This window comes from Saccopteryx bilineata, chromosome 4, assembly GCF_036850765.1.
Source record: "Saccopteryx bilineata isolate mSacBil1 chromosome 4, mSacBil1_pri_phased_curated, whole genome shotgun sequence".
Classification (NCBI taxonomy): domain Eukaryota; kingdom Metazoa; phylum Chordata; class Mammalia; order Chiroptera; family Emballonuridae; genus Saccopteryx; species Saccopteryx bilineata.
Window position 1 is genome coordinate 261233216 of NC_089493.1, and position 26200 is coordinate 261259415.

A 26200-nucleotide genomic window follows, 5' to 3' on the forward strand; every position below is an offset into this window, starting at 1 on the left:
GTGCAAGCTAGAATTAAAGCTAATGGCCTGCTAGTTCTTGGCTTTGTTGTTTCATTACCGTCTGTCCGAATCAAATGCAAACCTGCACAGGCCAGGTGGCTGTGATGGTGGCTGTGGCTACTGGCTTTTTACACAGGGCACATTTAAAATCCTACAAATAATTTTAGGTGCACTATATACAAATTTCTGAGAAATATGTTGTAATAATTAAGGCAAATATTAAAGAAAAAATATAAAGTCCAAACATGCTTTTATGGTAATTAAACAAAATAAATACAACAAAATTAAATTTATTCTGACATTAAAAAACATTTTATGTTATATTTTTTGAGTTATGCTTTTTAGAATTCATAAAATAGAGGGGTTAAAAAATTTAAAAAAAAAACAAAAAATACCTTTTTATATATATAGATACATTCTTAGTAAGATTTAGTAAATTCGATATGTCCCAGCATGAATGTATTTTTTATTCTTGCATTTATGAGAAACATGAGCCTGATGTGTCCTAGCGATTTCTTAAATGTTTGGGCATATATTTGAAAGGCAAACTCTCATTTTTTCATCAATACATTGAAGAATTCCTCTCTTTTTACTATTAGTTGTGTTGAGGGTAGAAAATCCCAATTCACATAAATAGGATGTTAAAAATTATAGTAAAATATTCAAAGCTTTTTTAGATATTGCACATATTCTTCTTTTATAGAAATTCAAAAGGCTTCAAGAGACAATTCCTTATGTGTAATCATCAATCCAAAACCTCCACCATACATATCATCTTAAATTGACACCAAACAAAGGATAAAAGAAACTTGCCTCCAGTCTTTCTGGGGAACATGGCGGGTAGTGTAAACAATCCAGTACCACAGTTTAACAACCTAATCAGGCCTTTTGCAACCTAATCAGGCAAGTGAGGTGGGGGGTTGGACAGACTGTCAGTTTACAGCCAGTTCCCTACACCTCTGTCCCCCAAAAATCTAAACTCCAAAAACCCTGTTGGTGTTTTGGTCCCCAATGGGCACATATTTTTCTGGAATACCATAGGGTACACCTGGAAATCTTCTAGGGCACACCAGTGCACCCCGGTGCACACTTTGAGAACCATTGCTCTATTAGATAATCTTCTGGTTCTAAAATTTATCTGGTAGCTCCTCAAAACATTTGATTGCACCACATTCCACCTATGTATAAAATAACATCTTGACATCCTTCCTTTCCTTTGCAGAAAATTGTCAGAATTCCCTATAGTAAAGGAGAGAAGTTATTTTGATAACTGACTTTCTTTGCTTTCCTTACCAAAGTTTCCAGAAAACGTAAACAGAGTAAAAAAGTCTTATGTGGAGCCTGCTGAGAAATCCAATAACCTAATAATGGCTATCCCAGGAATAATCTACAATGTAGATAAAATGTTCACCTAGAAAAACTACCTTTGACTGAGTGAATATACCTTTGATTTTTTCAATATGATAAGCCTCAAGATATATACAGTGTAGCAACTCTTCACCAAATATTTGTAGAGAGCCAGGAAGTGTTCTGGGGATTGTGATAATTTCACTAATAAGTTCTTCTACAACTATAACCTGATGTTTAGACTATCCAGTGAAATTTTTATTCCAGATATTATATTCTCCATTTTAAAACTCATATTTACTTTTTGTCATTGTCATCTCTCTACTAGTATTCATTTGTTCATTCTTAGAACCACCTTTTATGTTCTTAAATGTACTTATAATAACTGCTACAGAGTTCTTTTAATTCCAACATCTGGATTTTCTTGAGGTCTGTTTCTATGTACTGGAGAATTCTTTTTTAAAAGTACTACTCTGATTGCCCTGTGGTAAATTATTCTTAGGGGGATGAAAGTCAAAGAACAGGCACCATTTATGACGACAGTGTTATAGGCAGATGAGGGATGACAGGTTCGTCTTGGGTGGTAGGTAGCACTAGTGTGGATAAGAGGTTTCTGATCATCAGCTCTTGTTAATAGATTTAGAAGGAACACTTTTATAATTAGTCCACCCAGAATAGATACCTTTTGTAATCAGCCCCAAAGAAGTACCTTTCTCTTACTAAGACAGATTTGCACATCTGCATATAGAAGACCTTGCCATGGTGTGATATCTGCAAAAATATTTTGGGTCTGATGGGTTCAGACAATAGAGTTTTAAATGGAATTTCACCAAGTTTGATGAGAAACCAGAAAGCAGCATATTCAGTAGCTTGGGTACAAATGAACGATATAGGCCAAAGGATGGTTGCAGCATTACTTAGCAGTGGTTCTTCACTGGGGGCAGATTTGTCCTCTCTGGGGGATATTTGGCCTTACCTGGATACATTTTTGACTGTCAAGACTAAAGAGGAGTGGGGTGCTACTGGCATCTAGTGGACAGAGGCCAGGGCTGCTGCAAAACATTCTACAAACACGCAGGACAGGCCCCCATAAAAAAGCGGTATTCATTCCAAATGTCACCAACGCCTGTTGAGAAACCCAGCCTTATAGTTAATATTTTATAGAACAGGAAATCCTTAATATCTAAGATTTAGCCTATCTTTCCATGACCTCCTTGTGTTAAGAAAACTTTGTTCGTAGTGTATGCTTTCCTCATTCCAGTCAATTATAGTGCCTCACAGCGTTGATAAGGCAGAGAATTATTTGAAGGGGTTCGCTTTAACTTGCTTAAAAAGAAATTCAACATAAAGTCATGATTTTTACTCTTAAACCTGTTTATATTTTGCAAATTCCAATGCAAATTCTCCCGAAAAGTTGATTGAGATAAACGGAGGTCAAGATTTCAAGATACTAGAGATACTGTGTTCCACGGGACTGGAAAAAAAAAAAAAAAAAACCACAACAAAAAACCAACAACAAAAAACAAAACATGAAATTCTGAGCTTTGAGTGCCCCCAAGTTAGTATTTTAAATTCTGCTGCTAAGAGTATCAGCCTGCCCTCTTGCTTTTGGGATTACTACTGCTATCTTTGAGGAGGGACGCATGCCTGCGCAGGCCAACAGGTAACGCAGCACGCTCAGCCGGCCAGCGGTGCCCGCCAGCAAACTAACTCTCGGAAAGCACCACCGATTCGAAGGTGGGCGGGGCGGGGTGGAAGAGGTGCCCCCAACCTCCTCCCCGAGCTGCGGCCGCGCATCAGCGGGCGCTGGAGGGGGCGGTCCGGCCGGCCGGCGGGCGCAGGCGCTCGCTCCGCGCGCACCCCAAGCCCAGCGCCCAGCCCTGCCCTCCGCGCGGTCTGCCCGGTACCCGGTGGGAGGAGGGCGGCGGCCACGGCCGCCAGGGCCCGCCCCTTCTCCTCCCCGAGCGGGCTGGCGAGCGGGCGGTGCGGGGAGGCGGGGCCGCGGCGGCCGGCAGTGTCTGCGCCTCGGCGGCCTGGAAGCTGGCAGACGCTCGGGGGAACATGGCGGCGGTGGAGGCGGCAGTCCCAGCGCTCCCCAACAGCGGCGGCGGGGGCGCGGGGGCGCCGTCGGGCACGGTCCCCGTGCTCTTCTGCTTCTCGGTGTTCGCGCGGCCCTCGTCCGTGCCCCACGGCGCCGGCTACGAGCTGCTTATCCAGAAGTTCCTTAACCTGTACGGCGACCAGCTCGACATGCACCGCAAATTCGTGGTGCAGCTCTTCGCCGAGGAGTGGGGCCAGTACGTGGACCTGCCCAAGGGTTTCGCGGTGAGCGAGCGCTGCAAGGTGCGCCTCGTGCCGCTGCAGATCCAGGTGGGTCCTGCGGGAGGGCCGCGCGCCCCGCCCCGCTACTTCCCCGGTGCGTCCCCGTCCCCGTGCCTGCCGCGCTCCTCAGGTGCCCCGCGCCGAGCGGGCGCCGGGCCCTGCGCTCTCTCAAGCGTCGGGGACGGCCCAGACTATGTGCCTGTCCAAAGGTGACGGTCACCAGCTGTCCTTGGTCGAGGCGGGGGGTGTGGGCCTCCCAGCTGCTGGCGGCGCGCGCGAACGCCCCCACGTGTGTGGTCCTCCGCCGCCCGCATCCGCTTTGTGTGCCAGGACCAAGTCCCAGTCTCCTGCGGAACCAAAGGGCTGTACGGTAGTGGCTGTGTTTTTATATGAGGGTGATGCAGAACGTGGGGAAAACCAAGCGTGGGGAGCAATGGCCTTAGGTTTGTTCCCCAGAGTTGTGTTCACCACTTAAAGATAAAACTTCAGAAGTCAGACCCTTTCCCCTTCCTCTTCGCCAGCTTTCAGTTTCCTTACTTGATGCCTCCCCTATGAAGTGAAATAACCATTTGGTTAACTCTTCCCAGGAACTGTCAACTGAATCTTGATTACACATGCGTCGCCTGCATTAAAAAAGTCGTTTGATTCCAGGAGGGCAGTACCTTGTTAAGTATCAACTTTAGCTGGACCATGATTTTCTGCTCTTGCTGGCTGAGAAAGCTATTAAATCTGAGGATTATTTTATAGCTTTTTAATATTTTTTGAAAAGCCATGCTCTGATACAACAGCAGTCAGTTTCCTGTATTTTTTTTTTTTTTTACGCTCAGAGGAGTCACTGGAGGATTTATATTTTTAAAAAGAAAAAATATAAGGTATACTTTAGTACTATACCATCAACATTTTTTCTTTAGGGAAGAAACTGGTCGTTTCTTTGGATGACCAAACTGAAATGTGGGACTTGGGGTTAGGAGGCATTCAAGTGTTGTTTTCTTGGGATCATTCTCTAGCTGTTTAATCTTTCAGTTGTAGTCTGCCATGGAATTGGTCTTGTTTCCTATCACCCCAACTCCTATGCCAGAAGCTTCCAAAGCACAAAGCCTTTAAAAGTCCTCTGTCCACCCCTGCAGAGCCCAGAAGAAGGCAGACAGTCTCTGATGCCCTGCTGTCCATATGGAGAATTTGGAGGATTGTGGTTCCTAGCTGTTTCCTACTCCCTGTTTTTTGTCTTCAGGAGTTTCCATGGCAGTTAGAGAAATAGTCAAAGGATGTCTAATCACTGTTGTACCCCAGAAACATAATATCATATATCATGACTAGAATTGAAAAATAAATTTAAAAAAAATTTAAAATTAAAAAGAATTTTCATGGCTGACACCTCTTTGCAGTCTTCCTTGTCAGTCTATTTAGATTACTGCTGCCAAAATACCTAAGAAGTTGGATGCACCTTTGACAAATCCATTAATAAAGGCAAGAATCCAAATACTAACTAAGGAGTTATGGAGCTGTTCTGAGGATGCAGACCTTGTGATAATTTCCTATAGTGGTTGGGAGGGAGAGTGGGGTGTTATCTAACAAATTGTTATGCCAAACTAGAACTTCCCCCACCTCCATCAATAATCCCCCCCAAGATGGGATTTTTTTTTTTAATTGAAGGCCTGGGTCTAACAACTTTTTTTAATTAAATATTCTCAAATGTATGTTCTTGAAATGTCTTTTGTTTTTTTGTGACAGAGAGAAGGACGAATAGGGACAGAAAGGGAGAGAGATGAGAAGCATCAATTCTTCATTGCAGAACCTTAGTTGTTCATTGATTGCTTTCTCATATGTGCCTTGACCAGAGGGCTACAGCAGAGCAAGTGATCCGTTGCTCAAGCCAGCGACCTTGGGTATAAGCCAGCAACCTTGGGCTTCAAGCCACGACCTTTGGGCTCAAGCCAGCAATCATGGAGTCATGTCTGTGATCCCACGCTCAAGCCAGCAACCCCATGCTCAAGCTGGTGAGCCCGCAGTCAAGCCTGAGACCTTGAAGTTTCGAACCTGGGTCCTCTGCATCCCAGTCCAATGTTCTGTCCACTGCCTGGTCAGGCATTCTATCCACTGTTCCACCGCCTGGTCAGGGTTGAAATGTCTTTAAGGAATTACATACTCAGGTCACTTGTGGCTTTTGAAGTATAGTATTTTGCTTTGTATTAGAAATAACATGCAGTTAATTTTTCATGAGTTTTTTTGTGGTTATGTGTTTAATATAATAGAACTACTCTATTTTTTTTTTTTTGTATCTTTCTGAAGCTAGAAACGGGGAGAGACAGTCAGACAGACTCCCGCATGCGCCTGACCGGGATCCACCCGGCACACCCACCAAGGGGCGACGCTCTGCCCACCAGGGGGCAATGCTCTGCCCCTCCAGGGCGTCGCTCTGTTGCAACCAGAGCCACTCTAGCGCCTGGGGCAGAGGCCAAGGAGCCATCCCCAGCGCCCGGGCCATCTTTGCTCCAATGGAGCCTCGGCTGCGGGAGGGGAAGAGAGAGACAGAGAAGAAGGAGAGGGGGAGGGGTGGAGAAGCAGATGGATGCTTCTCCTGTGTGCCCTGGCCGGGTATCGAACCCGGGACTTGTGCACACTGGGCCTTCTGCACATCAGGCCGACACTCTACCACTGAGCTAACCGGCCAGGGCTCTATTTTATCTTTAAAAATTATTTTTCACTGGCCCAAGAATTCTTAAGTATCTGTAATATAATACTTTATATATTTTTAAGTGTTAAAACTATATTATCTTTTAGTAATCATAATATTTTGACTTCTTCAGCCAGATGCCTTGAAAGTAGAGTGTGTGGAGGGAGACACACATATGTGTATGTATAATATGTTTGTGTACTCTCAGAAGGAAAAGTGAAGGTATTTCTCATCTTAACCATTTTATGTATTTTTGGAACACAGCTGTATAATCCTAGATACATCAACATTTTATGGCTAGATGAAACCATAGAGTTCATGGTCTATGTACAAAACATTTGCGTGGCAGCTGTAACTTGCCTAGCACAATGAATGCAGACATGATTAAGACCCAGTTCTTGTTCCTTACCTAATCTAACTCTTCATTTTGCAGAAGAGCATAAGGAATTGCTCAAGGTTCCATGGTAATGCTGGAGATAGAAAAGCAGGTGAAAGGCCTCCCTTATAGCCAACCATAGACTTTTTCTCTTTTTATGCTTAATGAAAGTATGGAGCAGAATGGAAAACAAACCACAAACCTGAGCTTATAATAGCGTTTGTTTTGATGCTGTTTATTGTTCTTTGGAATAGATGCCTATCACTTAGGAAGACTGGAAGGTGGCCATGCTGCTGGTAGTGTGGGCCCCTCCCTTCTCCCAGAGGCACAAAGAGCACCAGTTTGGCCATTTGTGGGTCACTGCTTAAATAATGTGACTTGTTATTTCTGCAGACATAGAGCCTCTGTGGCCCTGGTTCACATTATGTCTACTCTAGAACGTATTTTCCACGGACATAGGGGGTCTGAGTTTGCTTTCCTGCTGGTTCTGACTGCCATTGCTAGTGACCTTGTAAAACTGGTTACTTGTGCCACACTGCACCCCTGTTTGGCTAGCGGTTCTGTGGGGACTGATCTTTAAGACCCCCGTTGCCAATATTAGACTTTTTAGTGTCGTCTTTTCTGAAATACTCTGTCACAGGTAGCTGAAGACAGCTCTTATTTCAAGCCTGGTTTATATGTCTTGAGCTTTGTCAGAATGCTTGAAGTCTGAGGAATTTTGAGACATAGAAGAAGAAATGTAAATGAGAGGATTATGTATTAGGAATTTGAGCCATTTTTATGACTTACAAGTTTTAATTTTCCAAAAGGCATTTCCCAAGTTTTAACTAATAGAAACATTCATCTCCGGAAAGTCCTGGAAATTTGAAATCATACCACCACCAGTGTGTTTTCCAGCTTGTCACAGGGGAGGCAGAGCGCAGACAGAAGAGGAAGAAATGGACATTGTCCGAGGATGCCAGGGAGAGGCTTTCGCTTCTGCAGGGAGAATGAGAGGCTCTGACAGCTCCGTGAGGGAGGAGATAAGGGCTTCCCTGCGAAGGTTATGCTGACCTTTTCCTGAGACGGTTAATTGGGAAGGGCTTCAGCACAAGCTTCTACTTTCTTGAGAGTTTATTATTACTGTTATTTTAAACAGGGGCATGGACACATGGTGGGAAGGGAGCCATGGCAGGGTTTGTAAAGAGAGGAAGGAATCTACTCCCCTTGGGCTTGCTAGTTTGAGGGTGTGATTTTTGATTAGGAAACATTTGTCATGAGATCATGTAGGAGGAGAGGTAGAAATATTTGTAACCTATATTAAAAAGCCCAAGACCTGTTTTTCCAGGAATAGATCATATAATAGTAAGTCTTGGAGACATTTGGAAATCTACATTATGAATCATTTTCTTATTCTGTAGCCTATGTAAACATAACAAGTTAGTCAGTGTGTGTGTGTGTGTATTTCTTAAGGAATCTTAGTAATAAATGATATTTTGTTCCCCCCCCCTATTTATTGATTGATTTTAGAGAGAGAGGAAAGGAAAGAGACAGAAACATCCATCTGTTTCTGTATGTGCCCTGACTAGAGATCAAACCGTGTGTTGGAATGATGCTCTAATCAACTGAGCTATTCAGCCAGGGCAATAAATGGTATTTTTAACCTCATTACAGAAAAAGTTTTTTAAGAGATGCTGAACTTCAGAGTGTAGTGTATGCCTTCTCGATGAGGGATATCACAATAGGCTAATACATTTATTGATTGATTACATGATGCTCATTTAATCCTTGAAATAGCCACATGAGGTAGGTACTACTTTTTTTCCTTTTGTTACAGATTAATTAACTACCATGTGGAAATGCAGTGGATTTGCCTAGTTTCATGTAGTTGAAATGAGAGGAGTTGAGATTTGAACTCAGAGTCAAATGTCCATAGGGTGTATGCACTGTGTAGGGAGTCTTGTAACCCAGGGCAGTCACATCATACAGGCCTCTATTTTAGGTGAGTCAATATGGGAGCAAGGTCTTACAATAGATGGTGTCATCAGAGTTCCTTGGTGTAATTCACGCTTTGGGTGAAATAGTGATGCCCCCTGTCCTCTCTGGATGGACTCTGTCCCATGCAGATCATGCCTGTTTTGTAACTGTGAAAGACTACCACAAGTTTGAAAACGTCACACATGCAATTCCAAACTTAATCATTCCTGAAGATATAAGTTGTACACTATAGTAGTTCAGTAGGGGCTGCTGTAACAAACTGCCACAAACTTAGTGGCTTGTACCACAAACGTGTTTGCTCACGGTTCTGTAGCTAGAGCCCAGGCAGGTTGCTCTGAGCCCGCGCGGGAGAGTCTGTTCCCTGCCTCTCTCCTGGCTCCCACGATTTGCTGGAAATCTTTGGTGTTACATCACCCTCTTCTCTGCCTTCAGGTTCACAGGCCTCTCTATCCAGATTTGCCTTTTTTATGGGGACACTGGTCATATTGGACTAGGCACCCACCCTATTCTAGTATGACCTCATCCTCGACCTTGTCATCTTCACTGACCCTTTGAGTAGTGAGTATTTTTCATGCTCGCTGACCCCCGGGAGTCAGTTCTTTTTCAAAAATGAAATTAGTTCCAGTTCCAGCTTTATTAACTTAAAATCATGTTTGTTTGATAACCAATTTGTGGAAACAAGAAGAACATACATTTGCCTTTTTTAAATGTTGCTTTACACTTTTTTTTTTTTGCTTTACACATTTTTAAAATAAAAATCTGTGTATGATCGTACTCTGGATGGTCAGGAGGCATGAGGACGTACATGAACGTTCATACCGCTCAAAGGGTTAATTACTTTTTCAGTAACTATTTCCAAATAAAGTCAGTTTAGTACGGGGGGGTTAGGAATTCAACATATGAATTTTGGGGGATACAATTTAATGTACGTTACTTAACACGTATTACATACAGCATTCACCATGGTTTACTTTGTGGAGAGAACGAAGTGGTGCACAGTTCACCTCTAAGCAAGGCCAGGCACCCTGTGTGTGCCTGTCCCGAGTAACCAGGGCCTGAGGCAGGGACAGCCAGATTCCTTGCGGGTGTTGAAGCCATTGTTAGAAAATAGAGCACATGTGGTCGTAAAGGAAGGTAAATATTGTCAGGATAATGGTAATAATGGAACTTGGGGAGGACAGGCCTTTTCAAGATGAAATCTAACGTCAAATCCCAGCTACAACAGTTCTTAAGAGGGTGGACAAAAAATTTATACCAGAAATTGATCTGAACTCTTGCTTGAGGAAGCCATTGAATATGATCAACTCTCTGTATTTTAATAAGTATTATTTATGTGTATATATGTTGTAGAGATGGGAGGATATTTGTAGATATCCAGTAGATATGTGAAGGGGTGTATATATACGCATGTATTTTTATTGGTGACTTCTTCATGCTTTTTGAATAGATATTCATCTGTACTCATGAGGGCATTTGGTCAAGTCCACTTTAATTTGCTCTCTGTGGTTGCAGCATGTAAATGTTTGACTATGAGCAGCAGTTTTAGTTGTCTGTAAGGTTCTGAGAGAAATTCATGAGTCAAAGTAAGAAGCCCCCGAATTATAAGTCAGTGTGTTAATTTAACAGTAACTTTTGGATTCAGGTGGATTTGGGGCGGGTGGGTGGTGGCTTGGATTTGCTTAGAGATTTTCAGGGTTTGGTTTTGTTTTGTTTTGTTTGTAGACTCAAAGCCTCTTTCTTGGCTTGTAAGGTGTGGAGGGTACTCATATAGTAGCATCTTCCCCCCTAACTACCACAGACTAGGGGAGACCATTTTTAAAAACATAACCTTTTATCTTGGAATAGTGTTACATTCACAGCAGAGATAGCACAGAGAGTTCCAATATACCTGTATCTAGCTTCCCCCCATTACTGTGGCATATTTGTCACAACTAAGAAACCAGTATTAGTACATTACTATTAACTGAGCTCCATACTTTATTCAGATTTCAGTAGCTTTTCTGTAGTGCTCATTTTCTGTTCCAGGACACTAATACATTTAGTTGTCATGTCTCTTTAGGTTTCTTCAGGCCATGGCAGTTTCTCAGACTTAACCTAGTTTTTGATGACCTTGGTCGTTTTGAGGTGTACTGCTCAGATATTTTGGTAGAATGTACCTCAGTTTTGGTTTATCTGATTTTTTTGTCTCATGTTTAGACAGGTGTTACGAGATTTTGAGAGGAAGAACATGAAGAGCGTTCTCACATTATATTAAGACTATGTTCTATCAACAGGGCATCTTTGATCGCCTTCATCTTCATCTGGTTGAGGCCGTGTTTGCTGGGTTTCCTATTCTAATGTTACCCTCGTCCCTCTGTGCTCTCCTCTGGGGAAGCAGATACCAGTGCGGGGGATGACATGCGAGGGGATGTCAGGGGTTCATCTCCTTCAGAGGAAACTGTCTAGGCATTTTTGGTTCACTATTATAACCAGTCATCTGTGCATAAAAATGTGCCTTGTTACCGTATCTCTGTGGTTTCTTTTCATTGTTTACTGAAGGTTTGTAGGGTGAGTTCCTAGACTAGAAAGGTTTTGCAGCATGATGAGGATTTTAGGGCTACATTTTCTGACTGTCTCAATCTGTGTCTGATAACGACATTTATCTGATGTGGTCTCCTGCCCAGAACAGGATACGTCACCACTGAAAGGAGGTACAGGGAAGCACCGGGTCACACAACTCTGAATATTGAGGATTTCTGGGTAGTTAAGGTTTTATTTCTTTAAGTATCCAAAATAGTTTTTAATATTTTGGCCACTTTATGGTGTAGTCCTGGAATGTTATATAATTTAACATTTTCACAATGGGTGTGCTAAAATGCTATTGTCCCAACTTACAAGTTTTGCACAGCCTGTTACTCCTTCCCTGGAGTTCTAGATTGTAGAATGGGTTGAGTGTTGATCTGCTTTTATTTATATTGAATCTTTTCTCTGTCAGTTATCATTTCTTACTGCTATCAGTTTGCCTGTCTCCAGCAGTTTGCTTTTTCATTTGCCATTTATAACCATCTGTGAATTTAGAATACAGACAGCCAAACTCGTTATGAATGTGTCGAGTTAGTCAGTATGGCCTGAGATGAGATCTGAGATCTAAGCAGGCATAACCTGTACGTTAATGCATGGCTGTCCAACACGATTATGCAACTGCCTAGGTAGGAGTTCTGCTTTGCATGCCAGCTGGTTTTCCCGTCAGTTGAATGGTAAGATTGGCTGAATGGCATTATTATAATATGAAACAGGCCAATTGCAGTTAAACAGCTCTTCACGACGTGCCCTTAACACATTGTGAATGAGTAGGGACCCATGGTTCAAATTTATAAGAAGGAAGTATATATAATAGGTTTTGAGCCTTTGTCACCAAGATTTGATGTTGACTGAGAATTTAGATTACATAGACATAAAGAGTGGTTCTTTTTAAAATGGGCCCCTAATTACTCATATACATATGGTATTCACTGCTTTTGAAAATAACCCAGATAGAGGCATGGTACTTTCATTAAAAATTTAAGGAAGGAAGTAGCCAAAGATAGAATATGTAATTTAAGATGTTTGAATATTTATTTTAATTATACTTTACTGGCAAAGTAGGAAAACTCTATACAGAGTGTTCGAATTACAGATGGCCCTTGTTCTGAAATGAACTTGGTGTTGGATTGCACATGGTTAATCAGTGCACATCTATGGAGGTAATACCACAGGAAGGTTAACGTGCCAGAGTCCCTAAGACCAGGATCTAGATGAACAAAGTGAAAACTGATTGGAGCGATCATACTATTTAGGATAAAAGGTGCCTTTTAATGACTGACTTAATTCCTGCAGTAATTGTGTCCTGCGGCTCTAAGTCAGCCTAGGGCCAGACCGGTGGTGAAGCCACCGCCATGGAATTGGGACACAAGTTCCTGAAGGAAATTTTGAGTAACTATCATGTGCAGGTAGGGGATTTATAGGAGCAGCTAGTAAGAGTAGTGGTTTAAGCTCATTCAGGACCAGACTGCATCCTTTACACAGTTTTCTGTAATTTGAGAAGATAGAAAGAAAAGCACCGTGGGCTTTTAAGAATCCAGTGAAATTAAATTCTTATATTCAGTAGAGATTTTCACTTTTTGGTAAATTCATATTGGATCCAAGTTGTTAGAGTGGACCAACTATAGCAATGTGGAGCCTGGTTATCTAATACCCAATTCTAGTCTTAAGTCATTGACTTTCCTGATTTTGATAAATATGTTTTAAAATGCAGACATCAAATTTATGTCCATTTAACAGTGCTGATGTGCTTGATATCATTCCACTGCATTTTTGTGAACTTCTTTTGTTTTAGTTGAGAGGCGTGGCGGCAGAGACAGACATGCACCCTGACTGGGATCCACCTGGCAAGCCCCCTACCAGGTGATGCTCTGCCCCACTGGGCTGCTGCTCCGTTGCTCGGCAACCAAGCTATTTCAGCACCTGAGTTGAGGCCATAGTGCCATCCTCAGTGCCTGGGGCCAACTTTGAGCCATTCGAGTCATGGCTGCAGGATGGGGAAGACAAAGAGATGGGAGTGGTGGTGGGGGAGCAGATGGTCGTTTCTCTTGTGTGACCTGACTGGGAATTGAACCCAGGACTTCTACAAACCAGGCCGAGGCTCTACTGTTGAGCCAGCCACATTTTTGTGAACTCAAGTTATTCTTAATAGCATCATAATATTTCTATCTTGATAGGCAATAATTCTGGATTTGTTTCTATCTTCTTTTTTTTAGTTTTATGGTTTCTAGTACAGATTATTTTAAGTTTTACTCTGTACTTGTAAGCAATGCCACAACTTCAAGTTTCTTCCTGTTGTAACATTTATTTTTTTGTTTGTGTGGGGTTTTTTTTTCTGAAGTGAGAAGCATGGAGGCGAAGAGACAGACTCCTGATTGCGCCCCACCAGGATCCACCAGCATGCTCACTAGGGGGTGATGCTTCCCCCATCTGGGGTGTTGTTCCATTCCATTGCAACCCCAGCAGTTCTAGCGCCTGAGGTGGAGGCCATGGAGCCATCCTTAGTGTCTGGGCCAACTTTGCTCCAATGGAGCCTTGGCTGCGGGATGGGAAGAGAGATATAGAGAGAAAGGAGAGGGGGAAGGGTGGAGAAGCAGATGGGCGCTTCTCCCATGTACCCTGGACTTGAACCCTGGACTTCCATGCACCAGGCTGATGCTCTACCACTGAGCCAATTGGCCAGGGCCTACATTTGTTTTTATTATAAAGGTAATACATATTTTTAAATAGCATTTAGGAAGTGTTTTTAAATAGCACTTGGAAAACATAAGAAAGGTATAAAGAGGGAATGTTACTAATAGCCCTAACCATAAAACCACTTGTTATTTTCATATACATATTTCTACTTTTTATTCTCATCTTTACATTATTGAAATACTATTGAACTGTGCTCTGTTTTTAAAATTAACATTAGATTATGAGCATTTCTTCTTAGGTGGTACAAATTATTTGAAAACATATATACATGTGCTATTTTAATTGGCTAAAAATGTTTTGCCATGTGAATGGGTTAAAATTTGTGAAATTATTTCTGTATTGTTGGTCCTGGGTTTATTGCTGATTTTCATTATTAAAAACAATTCAGTGAACATCTTTGTGGATAATTTTCTTCTATAATATAGATGACTTTTTTATTTTTTGGATAATAGTTGTAGAAATTGACTTACTGGGTCAAACAGTAAGAACATTTTTCTTCCTTTATTGACCTCCTCTGAAAATAAATGTCATTGTATAATGAGTATAAATCATTCCTTTTTCTTTTTTTTTTTTCTTTTCAGCTCACTACCCTGGGAAATCTTACACCTTCGAGCACTGTGTTTTTCTGCTGTGATATGCAGGAAAGGTTCAGACCAGCCATCAAGTATTTTGGGGATATTATTAGTGTAGGACAAAGATTGGTATGTGTGTTTACTTTTTCCAATTTACTGAAGCATGATATATGTTCATATATACATACATATATGTATTACTAATTATCTTTGTGGGTTTTTTTTCCAGTTACAAGGTGCACGGATTTTAGGAATTCCAGTTATTGTAACGGAACAGTACCCTAAAGGTCTTGGAAGCACTGTGCAAGAAATTGATCTAACAGGTGTAAAACTGGTACTTCCAAAGACCAAGTTTTCAATGGTATTACCAGAAGTAGAAGCAGCATTAGCAGAGATTCCCGGAGTCAGGAGTGTTGTGCTATTTGGAGTAGAAGTAAGTACCTTTTGTTACATTTCAGCTTAATATCATTTGTAGAAAACTTGAATCCAGAATGCATTTTTCTATATAGAATAGGTGATAATCATGATGAGAAATAAGCACCGTTTATTAAGTGTTGACTATTTGCATGGTAGTGATCTAATATTTTGTATATTAATTCATTAAACTCTCATATCAGCCCTCTGAGCTACGCGCTCTCGGTCTCCCCATTGTGTGGATGAGGACACTAAAACACAGATGCTGTGTAACTTGTCCAAGGCCATACCTCTAGCCAAGGGATACAGCTGGATTTCACTCTAGGTTGATGAATTCTTGGGCCTTATTTTTTTTTTTTTTTTTTTTTTTTTTTTCTGAAGCTGGAAACGGGGAGGCAGTCAGACAGACTCCTGCATGCGCCTGACCGGGATCCACCCGGCATGCCCACCAGGGGGTGATGCTCTGCCCATCCAGGGCGTCGCTCTGTTGCAACCAGAGCCACTCTAGCACCTGAGGCAGAGCCATGGAGCCATCCCCAGCGCCCGGGCCATCTTTGCTCCAATGGAGCCTTGGCTGCGGGAGGGGAAGAGAGAAACAGAGAGGAAGGAGAGGGGGAGGGGTGGAGAAGCAGGTGGGCGCCTCTCCTGTGTACCCTGGCCGGGAATCGAACCCGGGACTTCCGCACGCCAGGCCGACGCTTTACCACTGAGCCAATCGGCCAGGGCTGGGCCTTAATTTTAATCCCTACTTTTAGAACACATTTTTACCAAAGGTATTATTTTTATTTGTGTTACAGGATTTCACCTGGGTCATATTTTTGCTCTAAAAAGACCTTAGAAGTCATGTAGTTCATTGTCATTTTCATTTGAAATATGTACATATCCTTTTAAAGGAAAACAGTACTCATGGATTCCTAATGCTGATTAAATTGATTTTTTGTCTTGGGGGTTTTTTGAACATGTACAAATAGAATATAAGTGTTTATGCAGAGCTTTTCAACAACTATTGAACTAAAATTTTTTAAGTTATTTTAAAAACAATGAAACTCAAATAATTTAATATGCTTATGATATTTTGATAATAGGTTTATAGTACTGTTTTAACAGTAGAAAGATGTATTTTCACATTTAGCTGTACATTTAACTATCTCAATAACGATAATATAGAGGAAGCTGTTTGTATAAATGTCACACTGAAGGCTCTTGCTGACTTTTGCACTTTTTTTTTTTTTTTTTGCTCGTTCATCTTTATTAGACCTCGTGTCTAATGAGAGCCATCTTTGAGTAGTCCTCTAGTGCTGCTTTTAATGAGATGTCAGTTGATAATTCTCCAAAGCTCTCTTGTCATATAAAGATAAGGTTGGCGTCATGGCATTATTGAAATCTGCCTTTCTGAGCTGTATAGTCCAGTTACTGCTGGAGCACATTTTTCCTCCATTCGCCACTACTGATTTGTTATAAGTTAGTACTTAGAAAGATGGAGCCTGTGTACTACATTTGCTGGTGACGCATGCTGTGTGTTTTTGCCTGTGTCACAGTTATTTTTAACTTGGCCTACCTTTACTCCTGGGTGCCTTGTTAACAACTCATTTTCCCCACTACTTCTCAGTCTGCAGTACTGCAGATGCATTCTTTGTGGTAGGCACTTGGTGTGAATTCAGAAATAAACCTGACTGTAGGTGGTATCAAAACTGAGTGGTAGTAGTCAGTTGTATCCAGTCAGTTGTCATCCAGATGACACAGAGGAAAGTCTTTTTTTAAATCCTCACAGAGCTCTAAGAATATGGTCATGGATCCTAATATGAGGAAGGTTGATGTAACCCAAGTCCTGACTTTATTTTTTTTTCTGCTTTTCCAAGTGAGAGGAGGGGAGATAGAAACAGACTCCCGCATCAGCCCTGACTGGGATCCACCCAGCAACCCCCATCTGGGGCCATGCTCGCAACTGAGCTATTTTTAGCACCTGAGGCGAAGGCTCCACAGAACCATCCTCAGCCCCTGGGGCTGATGAGCTTGAACAAATCTAGCAATGGATGTGGGAGGGGAAGAGAGAGAGAGAGAGAGAGAAGGTGGAGAGGGAGGGATGGAGAAGCAGCTGGTCACTTCTGTATACCCTGACCAGAAATTGAACCTAGGATATCCACACACTAGGCCAACGCTCTACCACTGAACCAACCAGCCAGGGCCATGTGCTGGCTTTACAAAGAGGAAACCAAAGTCAGAGATGCTGTTGATGCACAAGATCACCTAGAGGAAAAGTAGGTGTGGGACAAAGCCGTTAGACCTGGAGTGTTCTTTCTGCTTTATCATGTGCTTGCACATTTGTAAAATACTTTTTGCCATTACTGCATTATTACATACGATTTCTTACTTTCCTCCTAGACTCATGTGTGCATCCAACAGACCGCTCTGGAGCTAGTTGGCCGAGGTATTGAGGTTCATATTGTTGCTGACGCCACCTCTTCGAGAAGCATGATGGACAGGATGTTTGCTCTTGAGGTAATTGTCCTGCTGTAAAATAAATGATGTAACAAGTTTTCCAAATAAGTTTGAAGAGCATTGAATATTTAACAGCAATGAAAGATTTACCTCTGAAATTTGAGCTTGGTCGGACAGTATCAGATCCATCGATCTCCAGAGCCTGGGCTGTGCCCTGGCCTTTGAGGTCTCTCCATTGTATCTTATTTTATATCTGCTGTCTCCTTACATCTAGATTACCAGTGACGCCAAGGGGTCCTTTATATCGTTTGTCATACTTTTGCTATAGTTTTATGCATGAACTGAGAGGCATTCCAATAAGCTTAATCTGACCCACTTAGAGATTTGAAAAGAGCCACCTAGGTTTAAATCAGCCAAGATCTCATCAAACCTAGGTCGCAGTGGGGCTAAGCCTGGTCCAGCCTCTTACTGGATTTCCTCAGACTTGAATTTCTGGGGGTTGGAGGTGTGTCCCGGGCTGTGGAGACCACTCACAGTGTTTCATGGCTCTGTGCATAGAGTGCCAAGATGTATATCATAGAGTCAGGGAGTCAATGATTTTTTTTTGTCAGTATTGTATAACAGTGGTCTTTCTTAAGCATTTCTATTGCCAAAACTACAGAAAAGCAAACTGCCACATAATCCTTTGAAACATTCAGTCTATATTGTGGAGATATTCTCTCTTTCTCTCTCTGTCTTCGTCTCTCTCATGTTTAATTCTAATCCTTAATAATTTTAGAGTCATGTACATGTGGACTGAGTTGATGAGTTCTGATCATTGAGAATGGGAAATACAGGCCTGACCTGTGGTGGCGCAGTGGATAAAGTGTCAACCTGGAAGTGCTGAGGTTGCTGGTTCGAAACCCTGGGCTCACCCGGTCTAGGCACATATGGGAGTTGATGCTTCCTGCTCCTCCCCCCCTTCTCTCTCTCTCTCTCTCTCTCTCTCTCTCTCTCCCTCTCAAATGAGAATGGGAAATACAGATTTTTTTTTGAGACCCTCTGGTATTCCATGCACAAGCTGGCCTGTGATCCTCTTTCTCTATAGGATTGCTAAATCATCTTTTTAGCCAATAGTGTTCCCTGGAGCAGTGAGATAGGGCCATTGAGAAAGAGAGGAGGGAAGGAGAGGAGTCGGTGGGGAGGGCTGGCTCAGAAGCAGAGGGGAGCTGCATTTGTTTTAAGGTCCTGGGTGGCCATTCCTTCTCTGTTTTATTCCTGGAGCAGTGAGTCCTAATTTGGGATTACAGGTGGAAATAGTTTTATTAATTTTGTTTAACTATTTTTAAATCCATTTGGACTGTTAGGTTCTCTGGTAGTTAGGTACTAAGTGTTGCTTTTCCCATCTGAGCAAAGATCTTTAAGCTTTTCTTCAAAACCACAAGTTAATCAACTTCCACTTGTCAAACTTCCCTAGTAATACGAGTTTAATCACTTGCGCTGTCCGATCCTCGCTGCCTCAGGAGCAGCTCTTTTCCTCTCTGGATAATTTGTCTTTCTGGTAATGCTGAGGTCTAGAACTTGAAGTGTTTCCAAGGAAGTGAAAACTGAAAACGTACAAGGAACAAAATCTCCCTTGCTTGTAAAGACATTTCAAGGACTTTTGTTCTACAGTCATGTAAGTTTTTTAGACACGTCTTTATTATGTTGTTTATTACAGAAGATTTTTATTGTTGGCAATTCTGTCTTCTCATGAGACTCACAGTAGAAACATAACTACTTACCATCTGCACCTCATTTCCTGGAGAGGTGATCTGTAATCTCAGTGGTTAGTCCAAACAGTGGAGGGTTAATAGGTGTTTGAGTGTAGCTTCTGACATTTTGTAAACGTGTGTCCTTGGACAGGTTATCTAATATCTGCACCTCCGATTGCTCCTGGGTGAAATAGAAATAAAATCCGCTACATGGGCCCTGGCTGTTTGGCTCAGTGGTAGAGCGTCGGCCTGGCGTGCAAGGGGTCCCGGGTTCGATTCTCGGCCAGGGCACACAGGAGAAGCGTCCACCTGCTTCTCCACCCCTCCCCTCTCCTTCCTCTCTGTCTCTCTCTTCCCCTCCCGCAGCCGAGGCTCCATTGGAGCAAAGATGGCCCGGGCCTGGGGATGGCTCCTTGGCCTCTGCCCCAGGTGCTAGAGTGGCTCTGGTCGCAACAGAGTTGACACCCCGGAGAGGCAGAGCATCGCCCCCTGGTGGGCAGAGCGTCGCCCCCTGGTGGGCGTGCCGGGTGGATCCCGGTCGGGCGCATGCAAGAGTCTGTCTGTCTGTCTCTCCCCGTTTCCAGCTTCGGAAAAATACAAAAAAAAAGAAAAAAGAAAAAAAAAACCGCTACATGGGAGGGTGTTTGTGAGGGTTAAATGAGATGACGTTTTGGGAGTACTTAGTGCAGAGTAATCACAAATGTCAGCTGCTGCTTTTATTTTATGCGGCCAGTTATTTTTTGCTGTTGTCTTCATGAGGTTAGTCTTGTCGGAAATGGATAAGCATGTGTTAGCCTGCAAGACCCAGTAGGACAAGTCCTGAAAGGCCTAGGGACGGAAGAGAAGAGTTCGGTCTGGGTGGATTCGGAAGAGCATGAGGCGAACACCATTGCCTTGGGTTGAAGTGTTGAAGAATCACGTGTGGTGGTGATGGGGGAGACGTGCCACATGTCAGTTTTCTTCTTAGTCTGCATTTGATATGGAGGCGTTGTAGTTTGTCCCTAAATTATTGGGAGAAATGTTAAATTTTATTTATGACTATGAAAGTTAAATATTAATCTGCCAGTTCCCCTTCTCTATTCCTTTAGAACCAACTGCTGAATATAATTCCCGAGACCACCCATGTCGTCCGTTAAGGTTATTATATATTACCAGCCTTGGCCAGGGGGCTCAGTTGGTTAGAGCATTGTTCTGATATGCCAAGGTTATGGGTTCGAGCTCCAGCCAGGGCATCTAAAAGAATCAGCCAGTGAATGCATATATAAATGGAACAACAGATTGATGTTTCTCTTTCTCTTCCTCCCTTTTCCTCTCTCTTCCTCTTGCTCCCTTTCTCTCTCTAAAAGCAATAAAAATAAATAAAAAGATTATTAGACTAATAAGGGTTGTAGTTACCATTACTAAAACTTCTGTGCCAGGGTCTGAGCTGTATGCTTTTATTCAGCAAAACAATTTTTGAGCACCATCGTCAGGCATTGTTGCTTTCAACTAATAATTGCGGAGTGAGTGCAGAATAAACCCTGTCTTGAAGTTGATGTCTTTGTACTTCTGCAGAGTTCTTAATGTTGCTTGAAAATTTAATGGCTTTGTCGTCATTGTCCTCGTGTCGTGTTGTCTCCCCCCCCCCCACCCACTGCCCTCTGAGGCCTTCGTGGCTTCGTGCTCTTGCACTTTCCGGTTTGTGGGTCAGAGTAGTCTTTCCTTTCCCGTGGCCTAGTTGGGCTGATGTTGCAAGTGTAAGGGAAGAACTTCGGAAACCTATTAACCATGAACCTGCGTGCAGCGAAAACAGCTGGAGTTTTCACGGCCCCTCGTTAAGCCAGGGAAGAGGGGATTTGGGACCGGTATGGTAGGTGTCCTCTAGCTCGGGGTGGTGAGAGGAACCTGCCGGGTCTGGGGAGGCGACCCCCCAGACCCGGCTGCTGCCGCCCTCCCCCTGCTCGGGCCCCTCTGGGTTGGGGCTGGGCGGGCGCTGTGCCAAGGTCTGCGAGCATTTTGCTGAGTCACACCTGCCCCTACAGAGGTTCTTGGCGTGATTATTTGAATCCAATCAGTATTGGCTATGTCATTCTTGTAGCTAAGTGCTACTGTGCAGGTTTTAGTTTATTAACGTGTGTTTCTGTGCCCGGAGAACCCCCCGCCAGCCCAGCCGCTGTGACTGGTTCCTGGTGTCACTGAGGGTCGCTGGCCTGGTGGGGGCCGCTCGCTCGGGCCAGCAGAGCACGAGGGAAAGCTGGCTTCTTCCTGGGTCATCAGATTTCTTCCTCAGTTCTGGGAACAGCTTTCTGTCCTTCCTGCCTCACTAAGGAACTGGAAAGATTGGTGACAACTGACTTTTGTTGGCATTTTGGAGTTTCTGAAGCACTTTCACTGACACTTTGGGTGTGTGTGATTGAGACTCGGGGAGACTATTGAAAGTCCATTGATTCCACAGTGAGTGGGAAAGAGGACAGAGCAGGCCGGCCGGCTGGGAGAGTGCGGCCGCTGGGAGAGTGCAGCCGCGGGGAGAGTGCGCTGGGTCCCTGACTGGACGTGCATAGCCGAGCTGCAGCTAGCCTTATATTTAGTCCCTGCCCTTCTGTTGGAAGCAGGCACACAGCCCTCTGAGATTTCTGAGGGCTTTGACAGGGTAGTCAGGATATTACTGAAAAGCAAGGAGGAAGAAATTCAAAAACTCAGAGAGAACTCGCCTCCTGGTATGTATCCCAGCACAAAGGCACCAGCAGCCTTGCCTTTTTCCCTGCTGCTGTTTCATCTCTTGAGCGTTCTGGTCCATCTGCTCTGCACGCCCTTCTGAACTGGCTGTCAAAATCCGAACTTGCTTTCTCATAAGTAGACTATAGCTCAGGGGTCCCCAAACTTTTTACACAGGGGGCCAGTTCACTGTCCCTCAGACCGTTGGAGGGCCGAACTATAAAAAATCCCTATGCACACTGCACGTATCTTATTTTAAAGTAAAAAAACAAAATGGGAACAAATACAATATTTAAAATAAAGAACAAGTAAATTTAAATCAACAAACTGACCAGTATGTCAATGGGAACTATGGGCCTGCTTTTAGCTAATGAGATGGTCAATGTGCTCCTCTCACTGACCACCAATGAAAGAGGTGCCCCTTCCGGAAATGCGGCAGGGGCTGGATAAATGGCCTCAGGGGGCCGCAGTTTGGGGACCCCTGCTATAGCTTATATTTCCTTCTACATTCTTGGGGATAAAAAAAGAGTCTGCCAGAGGGAGGGTTGGACCAGTGGGTCGACAGCCATCTGAAGGAGAATTTACTTGCACTCCTCAGGGGTGTCTGGCTATTCGAGCAACTCCTTTGTTCTAATGACAGACTAACCTGGGTCTTTTTCTCTGACTCGCCTAGAAATTTTCTTAACCACTTCATCTTCCATGGTTCTTACATTGGATCTTTCTTAACATACAAGTTGGCACCAACTGTTTCTTGTTACTGTTGTTGTTTTGCCTAGGGCTTCTGATAACACCACATCCAAAAAATGAATCTCCACTCCAGAATTTTCTCACCTCCCTCCTCCATTCTCCTTTTCCTTTCCTGTTTCCTCCACTGTCTCCTCTTCCCTCCCTCCCTCCCTCCTCCACTCCCTCCCTCTCTCCTCCACTCTCTCCCTCCTCCTTCTCCTTGATATTTCTGTCCTTAGTTCTTTGTTATGATTCCATTGGAGCAATTTGGCATGGACATTCTTTGACCTGTCGGTGAAATTATACAACCTTAAATTTTATAGTCTGGCTTAGTGAGTCTAAAAAGTTTATGATGGTGGCAGTGGTGGTGGTTCTGTTATCCAGGAGCACATTCTTTTTCTTTTTTTTTGTATTTTTCCAAAGTTAGAAGCAGGGAGGCAGTCAGACTCCCACATGCACCTGACTGGGATCTACCACGCATGCCCACTAGGCGGTGATTCTTGGACCATCTGGGGTGTTACTCCGTTGAGGCGCCAGAGCCATTCTAGCACCTGAGGCAGAGGCTATGGAGCTGTCCTCAGTGCCCGCGCCAACTTAGTTCCAGTGGAGCCTTGGCTGTGGGAGGGGAAGAGAGAGAGAGAGAAAGGAGAGGAGGAAGGGTGAAGAAGCAGATGAGTGCCTCTCCTGTGTGCCCTGGCCGGGAATTGAACCCAGGACTTCCACATGCAAGGCCAACGCTCCACTGCTTAGCCAACTGGCCAGAGCCCAGGGCCACATTCTTAAATATGACATCAGGCTCTTCTGCCACCAGTCATTTGTTACCTACTGGGAGGACACACATGCTGTATGTCACATGTTTGTAGATGGAGAAAAATGAGAATCATTGTTTTACCGTCATTAACTTTGGTTTCCTGTTGGTCCCTGGCACATATAAGTCATAATATTATCTGTTTTCTTTTACTTCTTTCTATCCCATAGCACTACTACTGAGAATAATCACCTGAATTTGATGGTATGGCTAAGGACCCCGGTTTTAATAAAGGACACTAATTATTGTGTCCCAGCATCCTTTTTACTGTTTTAACATAGTGTTTATTCTCATGCTAACTTCTTGATTTTTTTTCTTTATCTTTTTTTTAAGCGTCTTGCTAGAACAGGGATCATAGTGACCACCAGCGAGGCCGTCCTGCTGCAGCTGGTGGCAGATAAAGACCATCCAAAATTCAAGGAAATCCAGAATCTAATTAAGGCGAGTGCCCCGGAGTCGGGTCTGCTTTCCAAAGTGTAGGACGTTGGAAGGACTGGTGTGTTACTCTCCATCAGGTGACTGGACTGGAAGCTCTTCTCTCTGTTAGAATTAAAATGTTAAGTACAAAATTGGCTCTTTTTTTGCGCCTCTTAGTGAAACTTAACCAGTTAGATCATTTGGGTACCAGCATTTAGTTACAAATGTCAAAGGCTTCAGGTGCTGCTTACCTTCTTTTTTCCTTAATGTGCTTTTATTTATTAAAAGAAATTATGATGGAGGTGCCTGTTTTGTCTATACTGTACACATTGATCATGATTTTCAAAAGTGCACACTCGTGAACTTTTCTTAAATTGTGCACTGTAAAGAAAAAGGTGTATTGATAATAGTTTGACTTTTGTATTGTTGTAACATGCGTTAAAACATTAATGTGGACTCAGTGCTTTTACTTTAAAGGAAATAGGATTATAATATGAGTCTTAAAAACATGACTCTTGATTCATCTTACCCCTTGCCCACATAATGGCAGTCAGCTTACTGAGTTGCGTTCATCTATCAGAACGAAATTAAGTTGAATGATTCTGTATCTTTCTTGAGTATGCTAATTTCCTTATTCTGGTCAACATTACTAATTCTATGTTAATGTTCTCTTCTTTAGTTGAATCATTTTCTAGAGAGACTCATTGGATCACTGTTTTAATTTTGTAAACAGGATGATTTGCAATGTAATGTAATTACTGGAGGGCTGCTTTAAGATCTTAGAAGTATTACTTTAGCTGAATACCTTTACAAAAATATTGAATATATCTTATAATATGCATAAGATTTAGCAAAAAGATAAAGACTGGATAAAATGTAGTTGTAAATTGTTCATATTTTTGTTTCATACTGTCTCCACCTACCATCAATTACAAAGTCATAAGTAATGATTTGGTAGTATTAAGTTTGTATCATTGCTATCCGTCAATAAATTTATTTTCATTACGTACTTATTAGAGGGTTTTAAAACTTTTTAAAAATATATGTGAAATATGGAAAATTGCTCTTTTATATTAAAGTAATTAAAGAAAATGTATTATGTGAATGCAATTATTTTGTCCCCCACAACACAGCTCTATGAGTACTTCTCCAGAGAGTCTAATATTTATTTAAAAGCATACAATTTTTGACATTTGTAATTTTTCAACTTATACCTTGCTTTTTCTATACTCATTCTGGAAACATATTGTGAGAACCTAATATGTCCTAAATACTGTGCTCTGTGTTTAGGATAAAAGATGCCCCTCGGAAACTTATGGTCTGGTACAAAATCTGATATATCATAACCTCTCAGTAAATGTGAATCGTTATGACAAAGGTTCAGGAATGTCAAGTCAGCATTAAAGCTCGGAGTAACATAATTGTGAATTCTGCCTTCTCCCTTTTTTGCAGATGATGCAAAAGCAGGGTGTCAAGGCCTCATTATTGCAGGAAAACTGAATTTATTTTAATACATTAGGCTCAGAATTTGAAAGTGTCTCTAATTTCGTAGGCTAATAAGATTCTTTTTAACTGACGTAAGTGAAGAACTTGAGAACATAAGCAAAAGAATAGTGTATAGAATCGCAGGGGGGTTGGGAGCAGAGACACTTCATTTATTGAAATGCTAAACATCTGCAGAAATTCAACCTAAAATTATAAGTGATAACATATTCTAACCAGAAAACCAAGTCAAGTACCCTGTTATACACTCATGCAAATATCACATTTCTCTAACGAGTTGGAATGTTTTCCCTTTGTAAAAGTTGATACTTGAGAACATAATGACTTTAGAGCTGGGTGGAACTTTAAGGATCATGATCTCAAAGGTCCATTTCAGCTGAAAAATCTGACATGGTTTTATTTTACACATCCGGCTGGCGAGGCCCATTGATATGCCATTTCTACAGTCGCACAGGTGGTTAACGGCACCGTTTGATGAGAACCAGGTTACTAACACAGCGCCTTGTACTTCCCTTACGGTGGTGGAAAGGGGGAGGAGCAGTGAAGAGCAGATATTCTACAGTCTCTGAAACACTACACTGTTTTACAGCAAAGCCAGTGGGATATGGTTCTGATGGCTTTCCCTGGGCCACAGTCTTCAATCCTCTGTCTTTCCTCATGGTTTTCTAATTAATTCAGGAGAATGGCTGATAATATGAAAATTATCATTTTCATTGTCAAATAACTACATATCAACATTCCCACATCATCAATGCCTCGTTAATCCTTCAGTGAGCACTATTGTCACTATTTCACTCTTGATTAAAATGAACCTAAAAAAAATCAATAGGCTAGCATGATGAGATATATCAATTACTTGGATATGATTGAAATCGATTTTTTAAGTAAATGCAGTTGGCTTTTAGAATTCTTATTTCCATGTTGCTTTTCTCTTTTAAGCCT

General features: G+C 42.5%; 1 protein-coding gene across 1 annotated transcript; it reads left to right on the plus strand.

Annotated features, from left to right (window-relative positions):
• Positions 1 to 3305: 3305 nt before the first annotated feature.
• Positions 3306 to 24847, plus strand: ISOC1 (isochorismatase domain containing 1). Its single transcript, XM_066274264.1, has 5 exons — positions 3306 to 3717; positions 14534 to 14653; positions 14754 to 14957; positions 17321 to 17437; positions 23672 to 24847. Exons 1-5 carry the CDS (start codon positions 3409 to 3411, stop codon positions 23816 to 23818), a joined length of 897 nt encoding a protein of 298 aa, XP_066130361.1. The 5' UTR covers positions 3306 to 3408; the 3' UTR covers positions 23819 to 24847.
• Positions 24848 to 26200: the final 1353 nt, after the last annotated feature.

Bases quoted from the DNA above. Each gene is read 5' to 3' on its own strand.
- ISOC1 (XM_066274264.1), top strand. From the start codon at position 3,409: ATGGCGGCGGTGGAGGCGGCAGTCCCAGCGCTCCCCAACAGCGGCGGC. The intron at 3,718-14,533 runs GTGGGTCCTGCG...TTTTCTTTTCAG, and splicing joins TCGTGCCGCTGCAGATCCAG to CTCACTACCCTGGGAAATCT. The intron at 17,438-23,671 runs GTAATTGTCCTG...CTTTTTTTTAAG, and splicing joins ACAGGATGTTTGCTCTTGAG to CGTCTTGCTAGAACAGGGAT.